Source organism: Hippopotamus amphibius, chromosome 2 (genome assembly GCF_030028045.1).
Source record: "Hippopotamus amphibius kiboko isolate mHipAmp2 chromosome 2, mHipAmp2.hap2, whole genome shotgun sequence".
NCBI lineage: Eukaryota > Metazoa > Chordata > Mammalia > Artiodactyla > Hippopotamidae > Hippopotamus > Hippopotamus amphibius.
This window is the reverse complement of record NC_080187.1, coordinates 128,838,031-128,855,154: the sequence shown is the minus strand read 5'-3', so window position 1 is coordinate 128,855,154 and position 17,124 is coordinate 128,838,031. Positions and strand designations below refer to the sequence as shown.

The following is a 17,124-nucleotide window of genomic DNA, read 5'->3' as shown; positions in this document are numbered from 1 at the left end:
CGAAGAAAGCACAGTCTGCAGAGTCAAGCTGGACTTAGGCCCACCGCTCACTGCTTGTAGGACCCTGGTGTTCTATGATCTGCCTGTCAGAGTGCAGCGAGGGTGAAAAGACGTAGACAGTGAAGCTCTGAGCATCATGCCTATTCATGGTAGGCAGAATATATAAACAGCTGAGGATGGCAACTCCCATCTTCAGGGAAGCCTACTATGGTAACTCACAAATGATCTTCTTGGTCTTTGTGTAACTGGCTGTCATTTTCACTTGTCACTGTATTCTGAAGACTACTTTGCTTTACATCAATGCAGAACAGTCCATTCAGAAACTGCAGTTAGAAACTGTAGAGTTTCAGTTTCAAATAAGGCTTATTTCATGAATTTTTAATATTTTGGCTAACTGGTGAAGCAACTTAAGATTTGTGACTTGAAGGCTGATCAAAGATTTTGTTAATTTAACAAATCAAGTTAAATTAGTACTGACTCAACTGTTAGTTGCTAGCCTCTTATGTTTCATAAATTTCTTTTAAATTAATTAATTAATTAATTTATGGCTGCATTGGGTCTTCATTGCTGCACATGGGCCTTCTCTAGTTGTGGCGAGCAGGGGCTACTCTTCATTGTGGTGTGTGCTCTCCTCACTGCGGTGGCTTCTCTTGTTGTGGAACAGGGGCTCCAGGCACGTGGGCTTCAACAGTTGTAGCACATGGGCTCAACAGTTGTGGCTCATAGGCTTAGTTGCTCCTCGGCATGTGGGACCTTCCCGGAGCAGGGATTAAACCCATGTCCCTTGCATTGGCAGGTGGATTTTTAACCACTGTGCCACCTAGGAAGTCCTATTTTATAAATTCTATCTAAAAATTTGGGGAATCTTAGGGACATTCCCCCAATTTCTATAATTAGTCATCTGATTTCTGAATCCTTAAATCTTTCCTCATGATACTTCCATGCTTATGATTTTCAACTTCAGATGGAACCCTAAGAATCAAATACCTTGTGCCCTACGGCTGCTGCAGGATGTCAAGTAGCCATAATTAGATCACATATGATTCTAATTATGGCAGAGCTGAGAACTCCGGGGCACCTGGAAAAGCTCCCTAAAGATTTCCTTCAGTGTACTTATCAAAACTATGCTTATGTCCATAAATCTTTAGTGTCTGCCAGTACCATGAGGGTAAGGACAATGTCTGTCTTACTCAACTCTATGTTCCCAGTGCCAACCAAACTGAAGGGCTTTAATAAATATTTGCTGAATGAATGACTCCAGTCTTGCTCAGCTGAGATCAACATATGTATTCTAGATATTTTAGAGAAACTGTGATATGTTCTGACCCAGCTCCCCTTTGTAAGGGAGTCTTCCAAACCTCAATCCCTTTCTCTAAAAATACTTAAGTATTCTAAAATTTAAATTTAAATTTTGACTTAAAATTAACCTAACTCTTTTCTTTTGAATATCTTCTAGTCTTCATTCTGGAACCTCTAAAAAGTCATCATCTTTTTTCTCTACAAGCAACATGTGATAACAATACACTCTATACCACTGGCTGGTGAATCTCAGGGGGCTCTGCTCTCTCTCTCACTAGGGTAGATTTTTCTAGGCCTACATTAGCATTTATAGAATTCAATGATAACTTAAGGTCCACCCATCTGATTCAGTAATTTCCATCTACAAACGCAGCCAAAAGGAATCAATTCCACAAAACATTTACACATGAAAATATTCACTGAAATTAGTGAAAGAATGGAAACAACTAAAAGTACCAACAATAAAACACTCGTTAAAAACACTATTCAGTACCCACAGGAAGGAGAATTTTTTCAGCACTTACTGAAACAGCATTTTAAAGACTAATAACACACAGAAATGTTTATAATATAAAGTGAAAATGCAAAATAAAAAAGTAAGTAAAAACAAAATAACATAAAATATAAAAATATGAGTGAAAAATGTGAAATTTAAAATTGTAATGCGATTTCCATTTTGTAAAGCTATAATTATATGATTACACATGTATCTAGGATGAACTAAATCAGAATTTTAATAGTACCCCAGCACCTAACATGACAAATACCAGGCAGTAGGTACTCAATCTACATTAAAGGGATGGGTGATAGGTTATGGGTCATTTTTATTCTCTACTTTTTTTTTACTTTTTTCCTAAGCTACCAGAATTATTCATAATAAATACTTTTATGAACAGAAAAGGCTGTGACAGTAGAAATCAAAGCGAAGCCTAAGTATGAGACACCCGTCAAGCCGAGGACACACGTGGTGCCCCAGGGGAACAGATGCCCACCAGTCTCCTGGAACTGCTCCAGCTCCTCGCTGCTCAGCTGCTTGATGGCTGTCATCACCGTCTTGAAGGCTCCCTTCAGACGCTTACCCAGGACCATGTGATCTGGCTCTGCCCTCAGGCGAATGCCATACTTGTTTTTATCTGTAGATAAGGTAACTTTTCGAACATTTAATTCCTATATTTGGTAGACAAGATGGAAAAAAAAATTGGAACAAATGAAAACATGTCCACAAAAGCTCGCACAGAAACATTCACAGCAACATTACTAACAATAACCAAAAAAGTGGAAATAACCCAAATGTGGATCAACTGTGAATGGATAAACAAAATGTGGTATATCCATATAATGGACTATTACTTAGCAATATAAAGGAATGAAGCACTCACACATGCGGTAACATGAATGACCCTTGGTGCTAAGTCACAGAAGCCAGACACAAAAGACCACATGTTGTACGATTCCATTTATAGAAAATGTCCAGAGTAGCACACAAAGAGACAGAAAACAGATTTGTGTTTGCCAGAGGATGGTGGGATATTGAGGGGAAAATGGTGCATGAATACTAATGGATACTGGGTTTCTTCTTGGGGTGATGAAAATGCTACAAAATTGTGATAGTTGCACAACTCTATAAATAATACTAAATAAATAATTGTATGGTATGAAAAAAACCTTTCCAGATCAATCAAGTTGAGCCTAACTCAACTAACAAGGACTGCAGCATTAGAAATATGGACTTCATGTCTCAGGGGTAACCGTTCTTCAAGCAATTTCAAAGCACCACAAAGTTAACTATCAATTAATCAGAAGAATCAATTAATCATAACATTTCATGTCTCCATATTATGTTAGTTAGTTAAGGACTACTAATGCAGCAGGAAATGGTGACTGCACAGTAGGAAACATGAAAATGAGATATTGGGGAACTCTCAACTGAAGCAAATTATAGGGAAATTTCTGGTTTTGCCATTATACGCTACTATATTATTTGATCTCAGAGTGATTAAGATATTCTATTTAAATATATTCCCTTTTTATCCATATCTTAAGCATTAATTATAGAATCTATAACTCTTTAGTTAGAAAATCTAAGTTTCTAAAGAGTTATAAACTCTTTAGTTTCTAATATTTGTCTGGAATTTGCAAGCAATTCAAAGCCAAATATAGAAATTAATTATTTTCTATCATAAAGATTTAAACATTACCTGTGAAAGGAATAAAAGTGACATTTGAAATATGATATATTTCTTTTTAAAACATCACAGGGTAAAGCTTTTTGGGAGGACAACTGACATAACAAAACTGAACCCAAAGCTCCACTTCTAGGAACCTATGGAACATCCATATTGTGACATATCTGCAAGTGTGCACACAACCTTTCGTTTGTAATCATAAACCTAAATTTCCAACAATACAAGAGTAATTAAATAAATTATGATGCAGCCAGAAAGTGAACACTTATGTAGCTGTTAAAAAGATCTAATAAATTAGATCTCTTAAGTTTTAAAATGGGACGTTTAGGAAATACTATAAAGTGAAAAAAAGAAATTAAAAACTACATATATGATCCTCTCTATTCACAAATAAAACCAATGATGTGTGTATGTATATATAAATGCATGTACATGTGTGTAAAATGCTAGGAGCAACCAAGCAGGCGATACCCTAGTGAACATCCTTACAAGTGGGTAATGGGACGTCAGAGAGTGACCAGGGTGAGAAGAGACTTTGCCTTGTACTCGATGCTAGTGCTTGTTTGCAACCAGTGTGTGTTTACTTGATACTTCTACAATTTGAAGGAACAAAGTTTTTTGTTTTTGTTTTTGGTTAATTACCAAAAAGTACTTTGGGGAAGAGAACTGGGTGAAAGGATAAATGATCCAACAAAGGTGAAAAATTCATTGACCTTGAAATCATTGTTAAAGAATTACAATTATATTGTAGAAATTCATAATGCACCTAAAAGCAAAGTGTAGAATTATATGGATGGCTAACTTTATGTATATACTGATACGAAAAGGAAAAGGACAGATGATACACTCAAAGTGTAGCTGACTGAAGAGTACTAATCAAAATTATCTTCCTAAGGAAAGAAGTCTGTTTGGACCAAATCGGACAAATCAACTGTCTTACCTCAATGATATAATTCTCCAAAGACTTAATTTCATTAAGAGCTTCCGGGTCCTGATGAATAACGACAATTTCTCTCAAAGGATACTAGAAAGAAAAGGGAAGGAAAGTGCACAAAGCATTCAGTCCTCTAAACTGCAGAAAAATGAATGTTAAATGTTTTATCTGAATCTCAAGCTCCAGACTAAGCAGGCTTAACTAATACTAAGTCATTCACACCACTACTGCAGAAAAGAAATTTATGTCATTGCTGGAAGCTCTTTATATTAAGCCATAATTACCTAGGTCTGTGCAATGTAAAACAGAAATAAAATCTCAAACCTTTATCGGAATAGTTTTGCGGTCTCGAATCACTCGCCCAAGTTCAATCACGGATTGCATTCTAGATACTGCACTCTCAGTTTTCTTGTCAATCAATTCCTCTCTGGTTGGTAGAGATAGGGATGTGAAAGAGATTAGATTTAAAAGGAGAAAATTCCAAAGAACAGGCATGGTTAAGTGAGGAAGAGGGTCAGGCTAGAGATATGATGGGGTAGCTGGGCTTCCCAGGCAGGCTCCTGGGAAGGACACTGCCATCGGGGCACACAGTGAGAAGCAGGCAGCCAGCGTGAGCCTGCTGCTTAGTGCCTAGCAGCTCCCCAAAGTGATCCCAACAGGCCTACCACACCCCACCTGCTATAGCTCTAAAGGGGATTCCATGCTAAGCATCCCTCCCATCTATTCTGCAGCCTGAGGAGCTCAGGAGGGAGGCAGGGCAGGGAGTGGCTGGAGCACATGAGTGTATCTCTGGCAACTCTCCTTCCCATGGCCCAGGCGAGGCTTATGTATATTTGATTCTTACCGAACGTGGGGCAGCATGAGGTAGTGGATACTGAATGTGTCCTTGTCCCAGACAGAAACGGGGTCTATCAGCGTCTTTAGATTCTGGTACATCAATTCAGTAAGAAAAGGGGTATAGGGGGCCTGTATAAGGACAGAAGGCATCGGTCATTCATATGTAGCCATCATTAACTGATCTCAGAGTAAGAAACAACAGCAAAATAAACATGTTAGAGAAATGACACAGGAATATGGATAAAAGTGGACATGAGGTTATAAAACATGCCCTATGAAAGAGAAAAGAGCTCATTTTGAACTTGGCAAGATAGACACTCGTGAAGCACAGCAGCAGGACTACAGCCAGAAGTGCCTCAAACATCTTTAAGGATTTCTGTAATAAAAACAGGAGCCCCTGACCACATGCCCATCAAGTCAATATGCAAAGGAATGAATGTCCCTAAACCTCACAAACCTCATCTGTAAACTCAGGAAACACCACCTGCTTCACAGGATGAAGAGAAATGAGGTCAGACATGAGACACCAGGCAGAGGACCTGGTACAAAGCAGGTTCTCATTCCATGTATGTTTAGAAAATAAATGGAAGGCTTATAATATTAAACTGGAATAGCAGAAATGAGATACAGGAAATTTAAAAACTGGAATTTTTACTTGTATACCATTTAATTATATTTCAATTGGTAGGAACACATCTCAAGTAAAATACTGTTTAGAATATACTTTTGTTTGGTTAGCTATTAGTCCAAGAACTTCCCCGCTACTCACAGACAATTTTATAGGGATCTACATTAAGATGAGGTATGTCACTCTTGAGTCTAGATGCAAGGACCCTGACCTGAAGTGTACTGCCAGGGGTGAAAAGAAAGAATCCAGCTTTTAAAGCCAATGTTTCTTAGTCCTTATTTGACATATATAAGCTAACGAGGATTTCTGAAAAGAAACTACAAATTCAGGTTGTTTTAAAAATTCTATTTCTATTTCTAGTGGAACAAACACAGAATAGATACAGACGGAGGTCAGCGCAGCAACCAGGCACCACAAGCAGCCCCCACGAGTTTTAGTATGGGATCAAGCATCTTACCATAAGTCTGCACAGAGAAAGCAGAACACTAAACAAGGTCTCCAGGGCCATGACACAATCCTCTACCCCGTTTTCACCCTCGTGAATAAAAAACAAACACACATTAAACTGTTAAAACCAATAGTTCACTGTAGGGAAAAAAAGATAATAAAAAGATAATTACTCAGCTATAGTTAAGTTACCAGATAACTACTTTAAACATTTTAGTGTCTGTCTTTCTAGATATATGTGCACATACACACACACATGTACATGTGTGTAATGTATTTTAACAAGAACAAAATTACTGTTTTGTTATGGGATTTTATCATGAACACACTTGAAGGCAGTACTGATGGACAGCTGTCTGCGCATCCCTCACTCCTTGTTTTCTACCATTGTTGCTTATGTACAGCTTAAGTCCTGGGACAGCACCCATGCTTCACTCATCCCATATCCCCAACAGGCTTAAGGAAGAGTCTTGTCAATAAATAACTGTCCCTCTAGAGGTAGAAGTGAGCAGGTGCCCCTCTCGAGATCACAGCTGTACCTAAAAACATTTGTAAAATGATCTGCATGAATTTACTTCAGATTTTAAGAGGTCTGCTCAGTACAGTCCTGTTTGGCCTGAGACTTTCCCTCTAATATGAATGTCCATAATTGTGTTCTGAAAATATGCAAGATGACTTTAAAACTTACAGGCTTCCCCATCCATCAAATGGCAATACAGTTAATATGCAATGTAAAAGGGAAAAGATAGCTTAAAGAAGTGAGAGCATTTGAAAGTGCTCTTTTTCCTTTTGGCTGTTCTCATTTTTCCTCAACTCTCATACTTCCTACGCTTTCTGCTCTTCCCAACAGCAGCCTGCACTTACCTTTAATCTTCTACGGTTCATCCTGACATACCAATTAGTCAGAACATCCACAAACTTGACCAGGCGAGGAACCACAGTATAGAGCCTGTAAGCTAAAAGTAACAACCAATCAGGCAGTGAGAACATGCGAGCATCTTGGGTGCTTAGGACAGGGCTAGACACAAGAAAAAGCAGCAGCCCCTGTCAGCCAAGGGCCATCACACCTGTTAGGGAGACGGAAGTACCAAAGTGAAGCAATCAAAACAACTGAGGACATACTATATGGCTGTGAAGGTGTCTAGGGGCATTCACAAACCACCCTATGAGCTACATGCAAACTCCCATCGTCAGTGAGAAAACTGGAAACCCTGTATGTGTGGCTGAGAGGCCGAGGCTGCCCACCAGATGACTCCACGAGGCACCATTCATCTGGAGCTGTACAAGGTGGCAGTACCACAAAAGCCTGACTTCTTCCATTGCGTTACCTTGGCCTTAACTCAGACAGACACAGAAAAAACTCTAATTAGACTCTGAGATGCACAGCATAGAGCAGGGCTCCTGAACCAGAGCAATCACGCCCTGCATGAGACATTGACAATGTCTGAAGAGACATGCTGGCTGTCAAAACTGAGGAGGTGGACACTCCCGGCATCTGGTGGGTGGACTCTAGGGATGCTGCTCAACAGCCTATAATGCACAGCCCAGCGTCCACCACAGAGAATGGCCCAGCTCAAACGGTTAGCAGTGCTGCCACTGAGAAACTCAGGCAGGGGCTGTGCATAGAACAGAACAGGGTTTCTAAAGGTTAAAATAGACAAGGAAAGAAAGCTAAGGGAGGTATTGGAAGCAGAGAAGAACCTTGAAGAATCAGAAAAATCTGAAGGCTCCCCAAGGAACTCAGAGGACAACAGGAAGTTAAGGGCATCTAGCCAACCTCATCTGAGGCCCATACTTATTTTCAGGATTTTTCCCATTCACCTCCCCTTTAACTGATACTCTCTGTTGCACAAAAATAAACAACAAAAACAAGGAAATTAAGACCAAAATTCATTAAAAAAACAAACAAACAAAAAACCAACCACAATTTATATTACTGAAGAGTTCAGTGACTATTAATGAGGCTCCTGGTCTAAGCTAACACAGTGGTAAGTTGCCAAGGGTAGAGCTGCTCTCTGCTGCAGTCCAAAAAGACTCAGCACTGAGGTACTGCTAGACTAGCACCTGAACCCCGGGCCAGAGGCACTAGCTGGTCACACACTTCTAGAGAGGAAATTTCTGCGATCAGAGGCCTGCTCTGTAAAAACAGAGGCCCGTCCAAGTTATTTTAGGGTTCACTACACTTTTCACCTTCTAGGAAGCCAGAGTTTCCTGTGTTCAAGAGCTTCAACTCTTAGAAGGTTAACAAAACCCATATATAATCAGCACCAATAAAAGGAAGCAGGAGCAGCTAGCACTGAGATCACTAATACTAACTGCAGGCTCTTAAAGGATGCTACCCACCAGGTTCTCAGAACTCTATCTTGATGAGGGAGACGAGGGCACAAAGCTGACAGGGTGGTGGAGCAGGAACTGAACTGGGCGAACTGGGTCTGGAGCCCCTCCCATTGGCTCACACACACCACCTAGCCCCTTGCACCTGCCCCTTCCACTCGGCAGTGTGCACAACTGCTGCTGAACCTCAGTTCCCAGGCAGACCAGGCCCCAGCCAGGCTGTAATTCTCAGGTCACAGCCACTGCTGTCTGAAGATGGCATGCGCCCCCAGGCAACAAGCCCACTCCTTTGTGTCACTTAGGAGGCAAAAATGGACATGACTATGGATAGCTGACCCAGGGAGTGTGGTGAGGACCCAAGTGCAGACGTCTGCGTCGCACACTCATTTCCGTCTTCCCTTGCGTCAATCTGCCCAATAGCTTAACATTCACATGACCCTTATTATACATGTTTAACAGAGTGGGTATAGTCCTTCAGGATGACTAATAAAGCATTCAAAATTTCCTGGACTAATACTGTGCCAAGTACTGAGGCACCAACTATTCCACGAAGAGCTATGTACCAGCTGAGGAATGGAAGACACGTGCGTGAACCACACAACACTGGCGTGCTATACCCGAACAGCAGCACCTGGCAACCACAGGATGCTGGGGGAGGCTGGTTTATGTCATGAGGGTGCACACAGAGATGCCATCTTTTCTCCCCTGCCCACAGACTTTGTCAGACTCATATACTCTCAGACCCATCTCAGGTACCCAAGTTAACAGTTTCTAGCATTTCTCACCATGACTTACGGCTGTTCTATGTCCAACTTCAAGGAAACCAACATAACCTACTTTTTCAACCTCTACCTAAAACCAAATTCGTTGTTGTTAGGTAACAGAAATGTGGGGAAATGTCAACTTCATTACTGCATTTCTGTATTTCCTAATTTTTCCAGGCTGAACGGGGACCTCTTATTTAATAAAGTAGACCTAAAAACAAATTAAAAACATATTAATAACAAGTACTTATTAAGTACCTGTTATCTGCTAGCTTATTAAGTATCTGCTATCTGCTAGCTACTGTATGTACAAAATCGCCATCTGAGCCTTAGAGTAAACCTACCAGGCATTTTTGAGAGAAAGAAACTGAGGCTCGTAGACTAGGCAATGTTTTCCCCAGGGAACAAGTGGTGCAGCTGGGTTTTGAACCCATAGGCATCCTCTACTGACACCTGTGATTCCATGGGCCTGTGCAGTGTCTGTGGAGGGGTGACACTACTAGACATCTCCCCAAGACAATCTCTAAGGCCTTGGAACAACACTTTTCTACAACTAACAAGCCTTAAAATTACATTTGAGAGGTAAAAAGAAACACTTATCTATTGTTCTGTATCTCTCAAAATTTCTATAAAATTTCCTCTATGTTTAGAGAGCCCAGAAATAAACCCACACACCTACGGTCAATTTATTATTTGCCACAAAGGAAGCAAGACTATACAATGGAGAAAAAACAGTCTCTTCAGCAAGTGGTATTGGGAAAGCTGGACAGCCATATGTAAATCAATGAAATGAGGATACTCCTTCACACCATACACAAAAATAAACTCAAAATGCCTTGGAGAAATAAGACATGACACCATAAAACTCCTAGAAGAGAACACAGGCAAAACATTCTCTGACGTAAATCATACCACTGTTTTCTCAGGTCAGTCTCCCAAGGCAACAGAAATAAAAGCAAAAACAAACAAATGGGACTTAAACATAAGCTTTCGCACAGCAAGGGAAACCATAAACAAAACGAAAAGACAACCTATGGACTAGGAGAAAATCCTCACAAACAATGTGACCAACAAGACATGCAGATGGCCAACAGGCACATGAAAGATGCTCAACATTGCTAATTATTAGAAAAATGAAAATCAAAATTACCGTGAGGTACCACTCACACAAGTCAGAATGGCCATCACTAAAAAGTCTAATGCCGGAGAGGCTGTGGAGAAAAGGGAACCCTCCCCTACACTGTTACTGGGAATGTAAATTGGTACAGCCACTATGGAAAACAGTATGGAGGTTCCTTAAGAAATTAAGACTAGAGTCGCCATATGATCCAGCAACCCCACACCTGGGCAATATCTGGAGAGAACTCTTAGCTTGAAAAGACACATGGACCCCAATGTTCACTGCAGCACTACTTACAACAGCCAAGACATGGAAGCAATCTAAATGGCCACTGACAGATGAAAAAATACACACACACACACACACACACACACACAATGGAATACTACTCAGCCATAAAAACGAATGAAATAATTCCATTTGCAACAACATGGGTGGGCCTAAAAGATTATCTCACTAAGTGAAGAAAGTCACAGAGAAACAGATACTGTATGATATCACTTTATGTGGAATCTAAAATATGATACAAATGCACTTATTTACGAAATAGAAACAGACTCAACAGACATTAAAAAACAAAAACAACAAACCAAAAAACTTATGGTTACCAAAGGGGAAAGTGGGAGGGGGGATAAATTAGGAGTCTGGGATTCACAGATACAAACCACTACAAATAAAACAGATAAACAACAAGGTCCTACTGTACAGCACACAGAACTATATTCAATATTCTACAATAAAACACAGTGGAAAGAATATGAAAAAGAAAAAAATATATATATACACATATACATTTATATATTTGAATCACTGTGCTGTATAACAAAAAGTAATGCAACACTAAGTCAACCATACTCCAAAAAAAATTTTCCTCTGTTTATAAAGAAAAACAGTTAAATATCAAAAGGACCATTATAAAGAGAAGAGTCCTTATTCCTGGGAGGAAGGCCCAAGAGAGACACACCTGCCATTTCGGTCTCAAAGAACCCAACGAGCGACTGCATAAAGGACAGGACCCACCGGTCTGTGATGTTGGTACTTTCTTTAACCATGTTCTCGTTGTAAAGGAATTCCATTTCTTCTTCCTAGGAAGTGACAATTATTGAAACATGCTGCATGCTTGGGGGAAACTACTGTAGAGAAATGAATTTTTTAAATTATTTAAACTGAAAGAACTAGCCAACAAATCAAAAACAAAACAAAACAAACAAGAAAAACACCACAAAAATCCAGACCCTACTGGCAATCTAAATTTCTGATGCTTAGCAGTATTTTCCAAGTAAGCTCTAAACTTGGAACATTAAGTCCTCAACTAATGAATTATATTTTTGAGTGAACTAAAGAGAATTTAGGAAAAAAATGATTCCTATGTACCAAATAGTAATTATGAATTAAGAAATATTCCAATATCTTGTTGTTAAGTAGAGGGTTTAGTTACTTTAAATCTGAGGAAGGAAGGACAGCAAAACTGGCTAGGACTGGACAACTGTCTATAAGTTGAAAATGAGTACTAGGAATTAACGTCTTTGCTTAAATTACTTTTTTCCCCAGAATGCTCTATTCTACCCCTGCTTTTTCCTTTGCAAATCCTCCTCGATCCTGAAGGCCCACTCAGCAGCAGCATCAGGATGGCAAGGCAGTGACGATGCTGACTCCTGCCCTTATGTAAGTACCGGATGCTGGAGCCTGCATCTTTCTGCCACGCCCAGACAAGCCCCAACTATGAGTGGCTTGACCCAGCCTGTGTTCCTGAGTCCCACACCAGCCAGAGGGCTGCAAAGCAGACCAACTTTAGGAATGCTGGCCTGAGAGGTGATGGATCAAAAAGAAAGGAACAACACCAGGGGTCTGGGGAAGACCCTGTTCTTCTTGGGAGGGTTCATGAGCAGACCAAGATGAGCCAAGGCAGCAAGAAGTGAGTGACCAGCCTGCTGGAATGTGATGCTCAAAGCTCAGCTCTCCAACCAGTTTCTCAGGAAGGAATAATATCACTTGTTTAGTCAAGAGTAGTCAATTAAGAAATTCTATCTGTAAGGTGCTGGAGATAAAAGGTGAGTGGTACCTGAGCCCTGACCCCAAGTGGAGTCCAGGAAGCATGCAAAGACACATGTGCAATGAAGCCTGCTGGCCTGAGAGCACTCAGTAGGGGCAGGGGAGGGGACTTCCCAGACAATGCCTCCCAGGCCACCAGGTACCTGCTCTGAGGCATTTTCACATACATCACAACCACTATTTTTCATCCCAGCAACCCAATGAGAACTTCTCTCACTTTCAGAGTCTCAGGCAAATGTACTCATCCAGTGGCCTTCCCTGACCACCCATCTGCAGCAGCCTTTACCAGGCACTCACTCTGATAGCAGCTGACTCTTTACTGCTCCCCCATCACCAAGCCCCCAGCACCAATTTGGCTAGCTAAATGAATATCCAATGCAACTCTTCTTCAACAGGTGAGGCCTGTGTCTTGCACAGGTGAGCATCTGCCCAAATGGCGAAGCTCCAGTCCTGTGCGCCTGGCCCCACATGAACCCCAGATACCTGTCGCACCTTCATCTATGCCCCCCATAAAGTCCCCACCCATGGGGCCTGCTGGCTCCTGTCTCCCATGCAGCTCCACTTTACAGCTCGCCCCTATCTTTCGCAAACCCAGCTCAATGAGACAGACCCCACCCCACAACACTGCAACCCACACCTTCTGTAGCCTCAGGACATTCTGGATGAAGAAGCGATAGGCGTTGTACCAAGGGAGCAGCACATCCTTCAGGACATCTCGGACACCTTCCTCCTTAAAGCGGAGGTTTTCTGCTCTCACCACAGGGGAGTTAATCAAGTACAATCTGGAAGAGCAGAAAAATTACATGGAAAAGGAACATAACAGGAAACCCAGTATCACTAAGATGTTGACAGGGCAATACCCAAATCAGCACTTTTTCTACAAAAGTGGAGAATTATAAATATTCTTCTAATAGTCAATTTAAAACTGACACAGTTCTTATTTTGTGTAAGAGAACTAGCAAATTATAAAAGGAAGACCAAAAGTGCCACACCAAAACATGGCACTGGACTAACCTAGAAGCATGCCCTGCACTGGTCCCAGCACAGGCCTCAGGCAGTACAGCAACACCAGCAGAAGTGGCCAGGCCCTCCTCCCAGGACAAATGTGCAGGCATCAGGGATTCACAAGGAACAGCCACATGTGCTCTGCCAGCACAGAGGGACTCGGGGGCAGAGGCCAGGGATGCTGCTAAACATCCTACAGGACAGCCTTCAACACTAAGAATTATCAGGCCCAAGCTGTCAGCTATGCCCAGGTAAGTCTCACAGATACCTGGGGGTTGCAGGACATCCCGCTACTGGCTCCTGGACAACACAGCAACCATGAATGTGCCTGCCCACAGTCCCTGCGTGTGGGTCTCGGTGTTCGTAGCAAGAGGATGCTGAACAAGATCTCTGTGGTTCCCTTTAACCTGAGCACTCAACGTTTATGACTATGACTATTTCAAGCAGTCTCACATTTCTCTAAAAACTTTTCAGTGTTTTTATTTGCTCTAGCATAAATGTACCTCATATGGCTATCTGAGGAATAAGTACAAAATTGAAATAAATGATATAAGAGAACTCTAATATCAACAAGACAGGAAACCTACAGAAGAAGTGAGGCAGAGGAACCAGCAACTGGCTTGGGAGTATCTGTGCTACTCAATAAAATGCAACACAGAGCCTCATCTTCCAAAAGACCTCTAGATTTATAAACATCTTTACCATTTAGAAAACCACCTTGGGGATTGAAAGTCAACACCATACCAGACTTTCCTGGGGGTGCAGTGATTAAGAATCTGCCTGCCAATGCAGGGGATACGGGTTCAATCCTTGGTCCAGGAAGATCCAACATGCTGTGGAGCAACTGAGCCTGTGTGCCAAAACTACTGAGCCCATGTGCTGCAACTACTGAAGTCTGTGCGCCTAGAGTCGAGGCTCCGCAACAAGAGAAACCAGCGCAATGAGAAGCCCATGCACTACAATTTAGAGTAGCCCCCGCTCACCACACCTAGAGAAAGCCCACGCACAGCAACTAGAGAAAGCCTGCACAAGCAACGAAGACCCAACGAAGCCAAAACAATAAATAAAAATAAATTTATAAAAAAATAAAAAAAATAAAGTCAACACCATACCAATGTAATTCTCCATGCAACAGAGGTGCATTTAAAAAAGAAAAGCTATATAAACCAAATTAATAGAATGATCAATATCACTGAAAACATGATTAATAGAATGTAAGATGCTTACATAAGAAATGACAAACACACACAAGGCAGAGCACCAGTTTGTACCTGAGGGCATCAGCACCATATTTATGAATGATTGAAAGTGGATCTGGATAATTCTTCTTGCGTTTGCTCATTTTTTGGCCATCACTTGAAAAACAAAAGGGAAATGCCAATTAAATAAGTCAACATTACAGTTTATACATGGTTACAGATTATCTATGAATTGGAATACATAAGTGCAAATGGGACACAAGCTACTATTAAGCACAACGATAACTTTTGTTAAAATGTGTTTAAGCCTCTTTTTGAATACTGTAGTGAGTCAATGGAGAAGTTTCAGGATAAACTGCAGCAGGAAGATACCAGAGTGTAACAGTTAAAAATCACAGCCTTGGCATTTATCCTAGAGAAATGAAAACTTATATTTACACAAAACCTATAAAGTTCACAGCTTTATTCATAGTCAGCAAACACTGGAAACAATCTCAATGACTTCCAGCAGGTGAAAGGTCAAACTGTGGGTCACTACGGAACACTGCTCAGCAATGAGAGAGACTATGGATACATCCAACCACCAGAGGAATCTCCAGGGAATTACAGTGAGCAAAAAAGGCCATTTTTATAACACACTTGAAACGACAAAATTACAGAGATGGGGAATAGATTAGTGGTTGCCAGGGGCTGGGGATTAGGGTTGAAGGCTGACGCGGTGGGGTGTGAAGGGGTGGGGTGGGTGTGATTATAAAAGGGCAACAGAGGCATCCTGTGATGTTGAGACAGGCCCATTATCCTGACTGTGCTTGTAGATACAGGAACCTATACACAAGACAATGATGCAGCAGCAAGTGACTAAATGACTAAACCGAGGAAGTCTGAGTAAGATTTGTGGATTGAATCAACAACCTGATTGCAACAATGTGCTACAGCTTCAAAAAACGTGACCACTGGGGAAACCAGGCAAAGCACACAAGGGGTCTCTATTAATTTTCACAACTATAACTCCATAAGATTGTCAATTAAAAAAAAAAGAAGTACAGACTGTAGAGCCAGACTGCCTGGGTACAGAACTAGAATTTATCACTCTTTTGCTGTATGACCTTAATTTTTCTGCACCTCAAATTCCTCAAATGTCAAAGTGGACAGTGAAAGGACCCATTTCAAACAGTTCTGGAGATAAATAAGTGAAGATATGTAAATGCTCAAAACAGGGTCTGGCACAGTGCTAGGTGTCATCCCCTGCCTTGAACAGCACACGACGCAAGCTATCTAGGTATCAAGATTTTATTTTCTTATTTTTATTTGTTTTTACTTTTAATGACTAGAGGCAATAGAAGCAAAGGAAAAAATAAGACTCCTTATTATAATAAGCCTCTAGAACTAATAGCTTCTTCATATATTAAAAAGAGGACAGCAAAAATTTAAAGGACCAGTGTACAGATTAAATAAGAGCTATAAGCAAAAGTACTTTAGAAAATTCTGAATGACAAATGTTATTTTATCACTAGTAGTACCATGGGATGACACATGTCCTCCCCTCCGTTCTCCTCCATTAGGCTCAGCTCTTAATACAGCCCTTCTCCTAAGATAGAGGAATATGCAGAGACAGACCGTTACAGGTTGAGAAGGGCACAAGACAGGAGTTGGGTGAAAAGGGAGAGCAGGGAGAAGTATAAAGGCAGAAGGAAGGAAAAGAATAAGAACAGAGCTGGGCCATTCCTAAATTCCTCTATTCAAAAAGAATGGTTAGGTCCAACCAGAACATGCTGCGAGAATGAAGATCAGGAACCGGAACTCATCATTTACACAAGGGAGTGCACCTGCCTTGCCAGGACGAGTCCATTCACAATCACATTTTTGAATGGCGGCCGTCCAAAGAGAGCTGTGGCCAGCACCAGCAGGGTGTAAAACCTGGAAAAGGAAACCCACAAAGAAAGAAAGAGCTCAATCAAATAAGAAACCGAATTCAAGCATTGGAAAGAAAACTGTGTTTACTTATTGGACTGAATTTCTCTTTTAGGTAAGTTACACTTCTCGATAATCACTTAAAGCAATGGTTCTTAATTCGGGTGATACGTCAGAATCATCTGGCAAGCACTGAAAAATTAGGCATGGGACCCACTGCAGACCACTCATATTAGAGCTTCTCACTAGAAAAAAATAAAATGACCTTTACTTAAAGCAAATAAAGCCCTAGAGTGAGGTACTGGCCCCCTGCTGGAGACAGTACTATCACCCTCCTGGGGGGCTAGCTGGACAGCCACAAGGCAGAGCAGGGCAGCACTGGGTGGCCTCTGAGGACCTCACAGAAAT

At 41.2% G+C, this 17,124-nt stretch overlaps 1 protein-coding gene across 5 annotated transcripts in view; it reads right to left on the bottom strand.

Annotated features, from left to right (window-relative positions):
- Nucleotides 1–17,124, bottom strand: part of IARS1 (isoleucyl-tRNA synthetase 1) — a 103,853-nt gene that overhangs the window by 26,563 nt on the left and 60,166 nt on the right. For all 5 annotated transcript variants that reach the window (XM_057719919.1, XM_057719922.1, XM_057719917.1 and 2 more), the window contains 10 exons: nt 16,636–16,722; nt 14,878–14,961; nt 13,239–13,383; nt 11,514–11,634; nt 7,196–7,287; nt 6,342–6,419; nt 5,264–5,385; nt 4,744–4,846; nt 4,426–4,509; nt 2,292–2,466 (listed from right to left, as the gene is read on the bottom strand). In XM_057719919.1, coding sequence (XP_057575902.1) covers nt 2,292–2,466; nt 4,426–4,509; nt 4,744–4,846; nt 5,264–5,385; nt 6,342–6,419; nt 7,196–7,287; nt 11,514–11,634; nt 13,239–13,383; nt 14,878–14,961; nt 16,636–16,722 — 1,091 coding nt within the window. The remainder of the gene's footprint in view (nt 1–2,291; nt 2,467–4,425; nt 4,510–4,743; nt 4,847–5,263; nt 5,386–6,341; nt 6,420–7,195; nt 7,288–11,513; nt 11,635–13,238; nt 13,384–14,877; nt 14,962–16,635; nt 16,723–17,124) is intronic.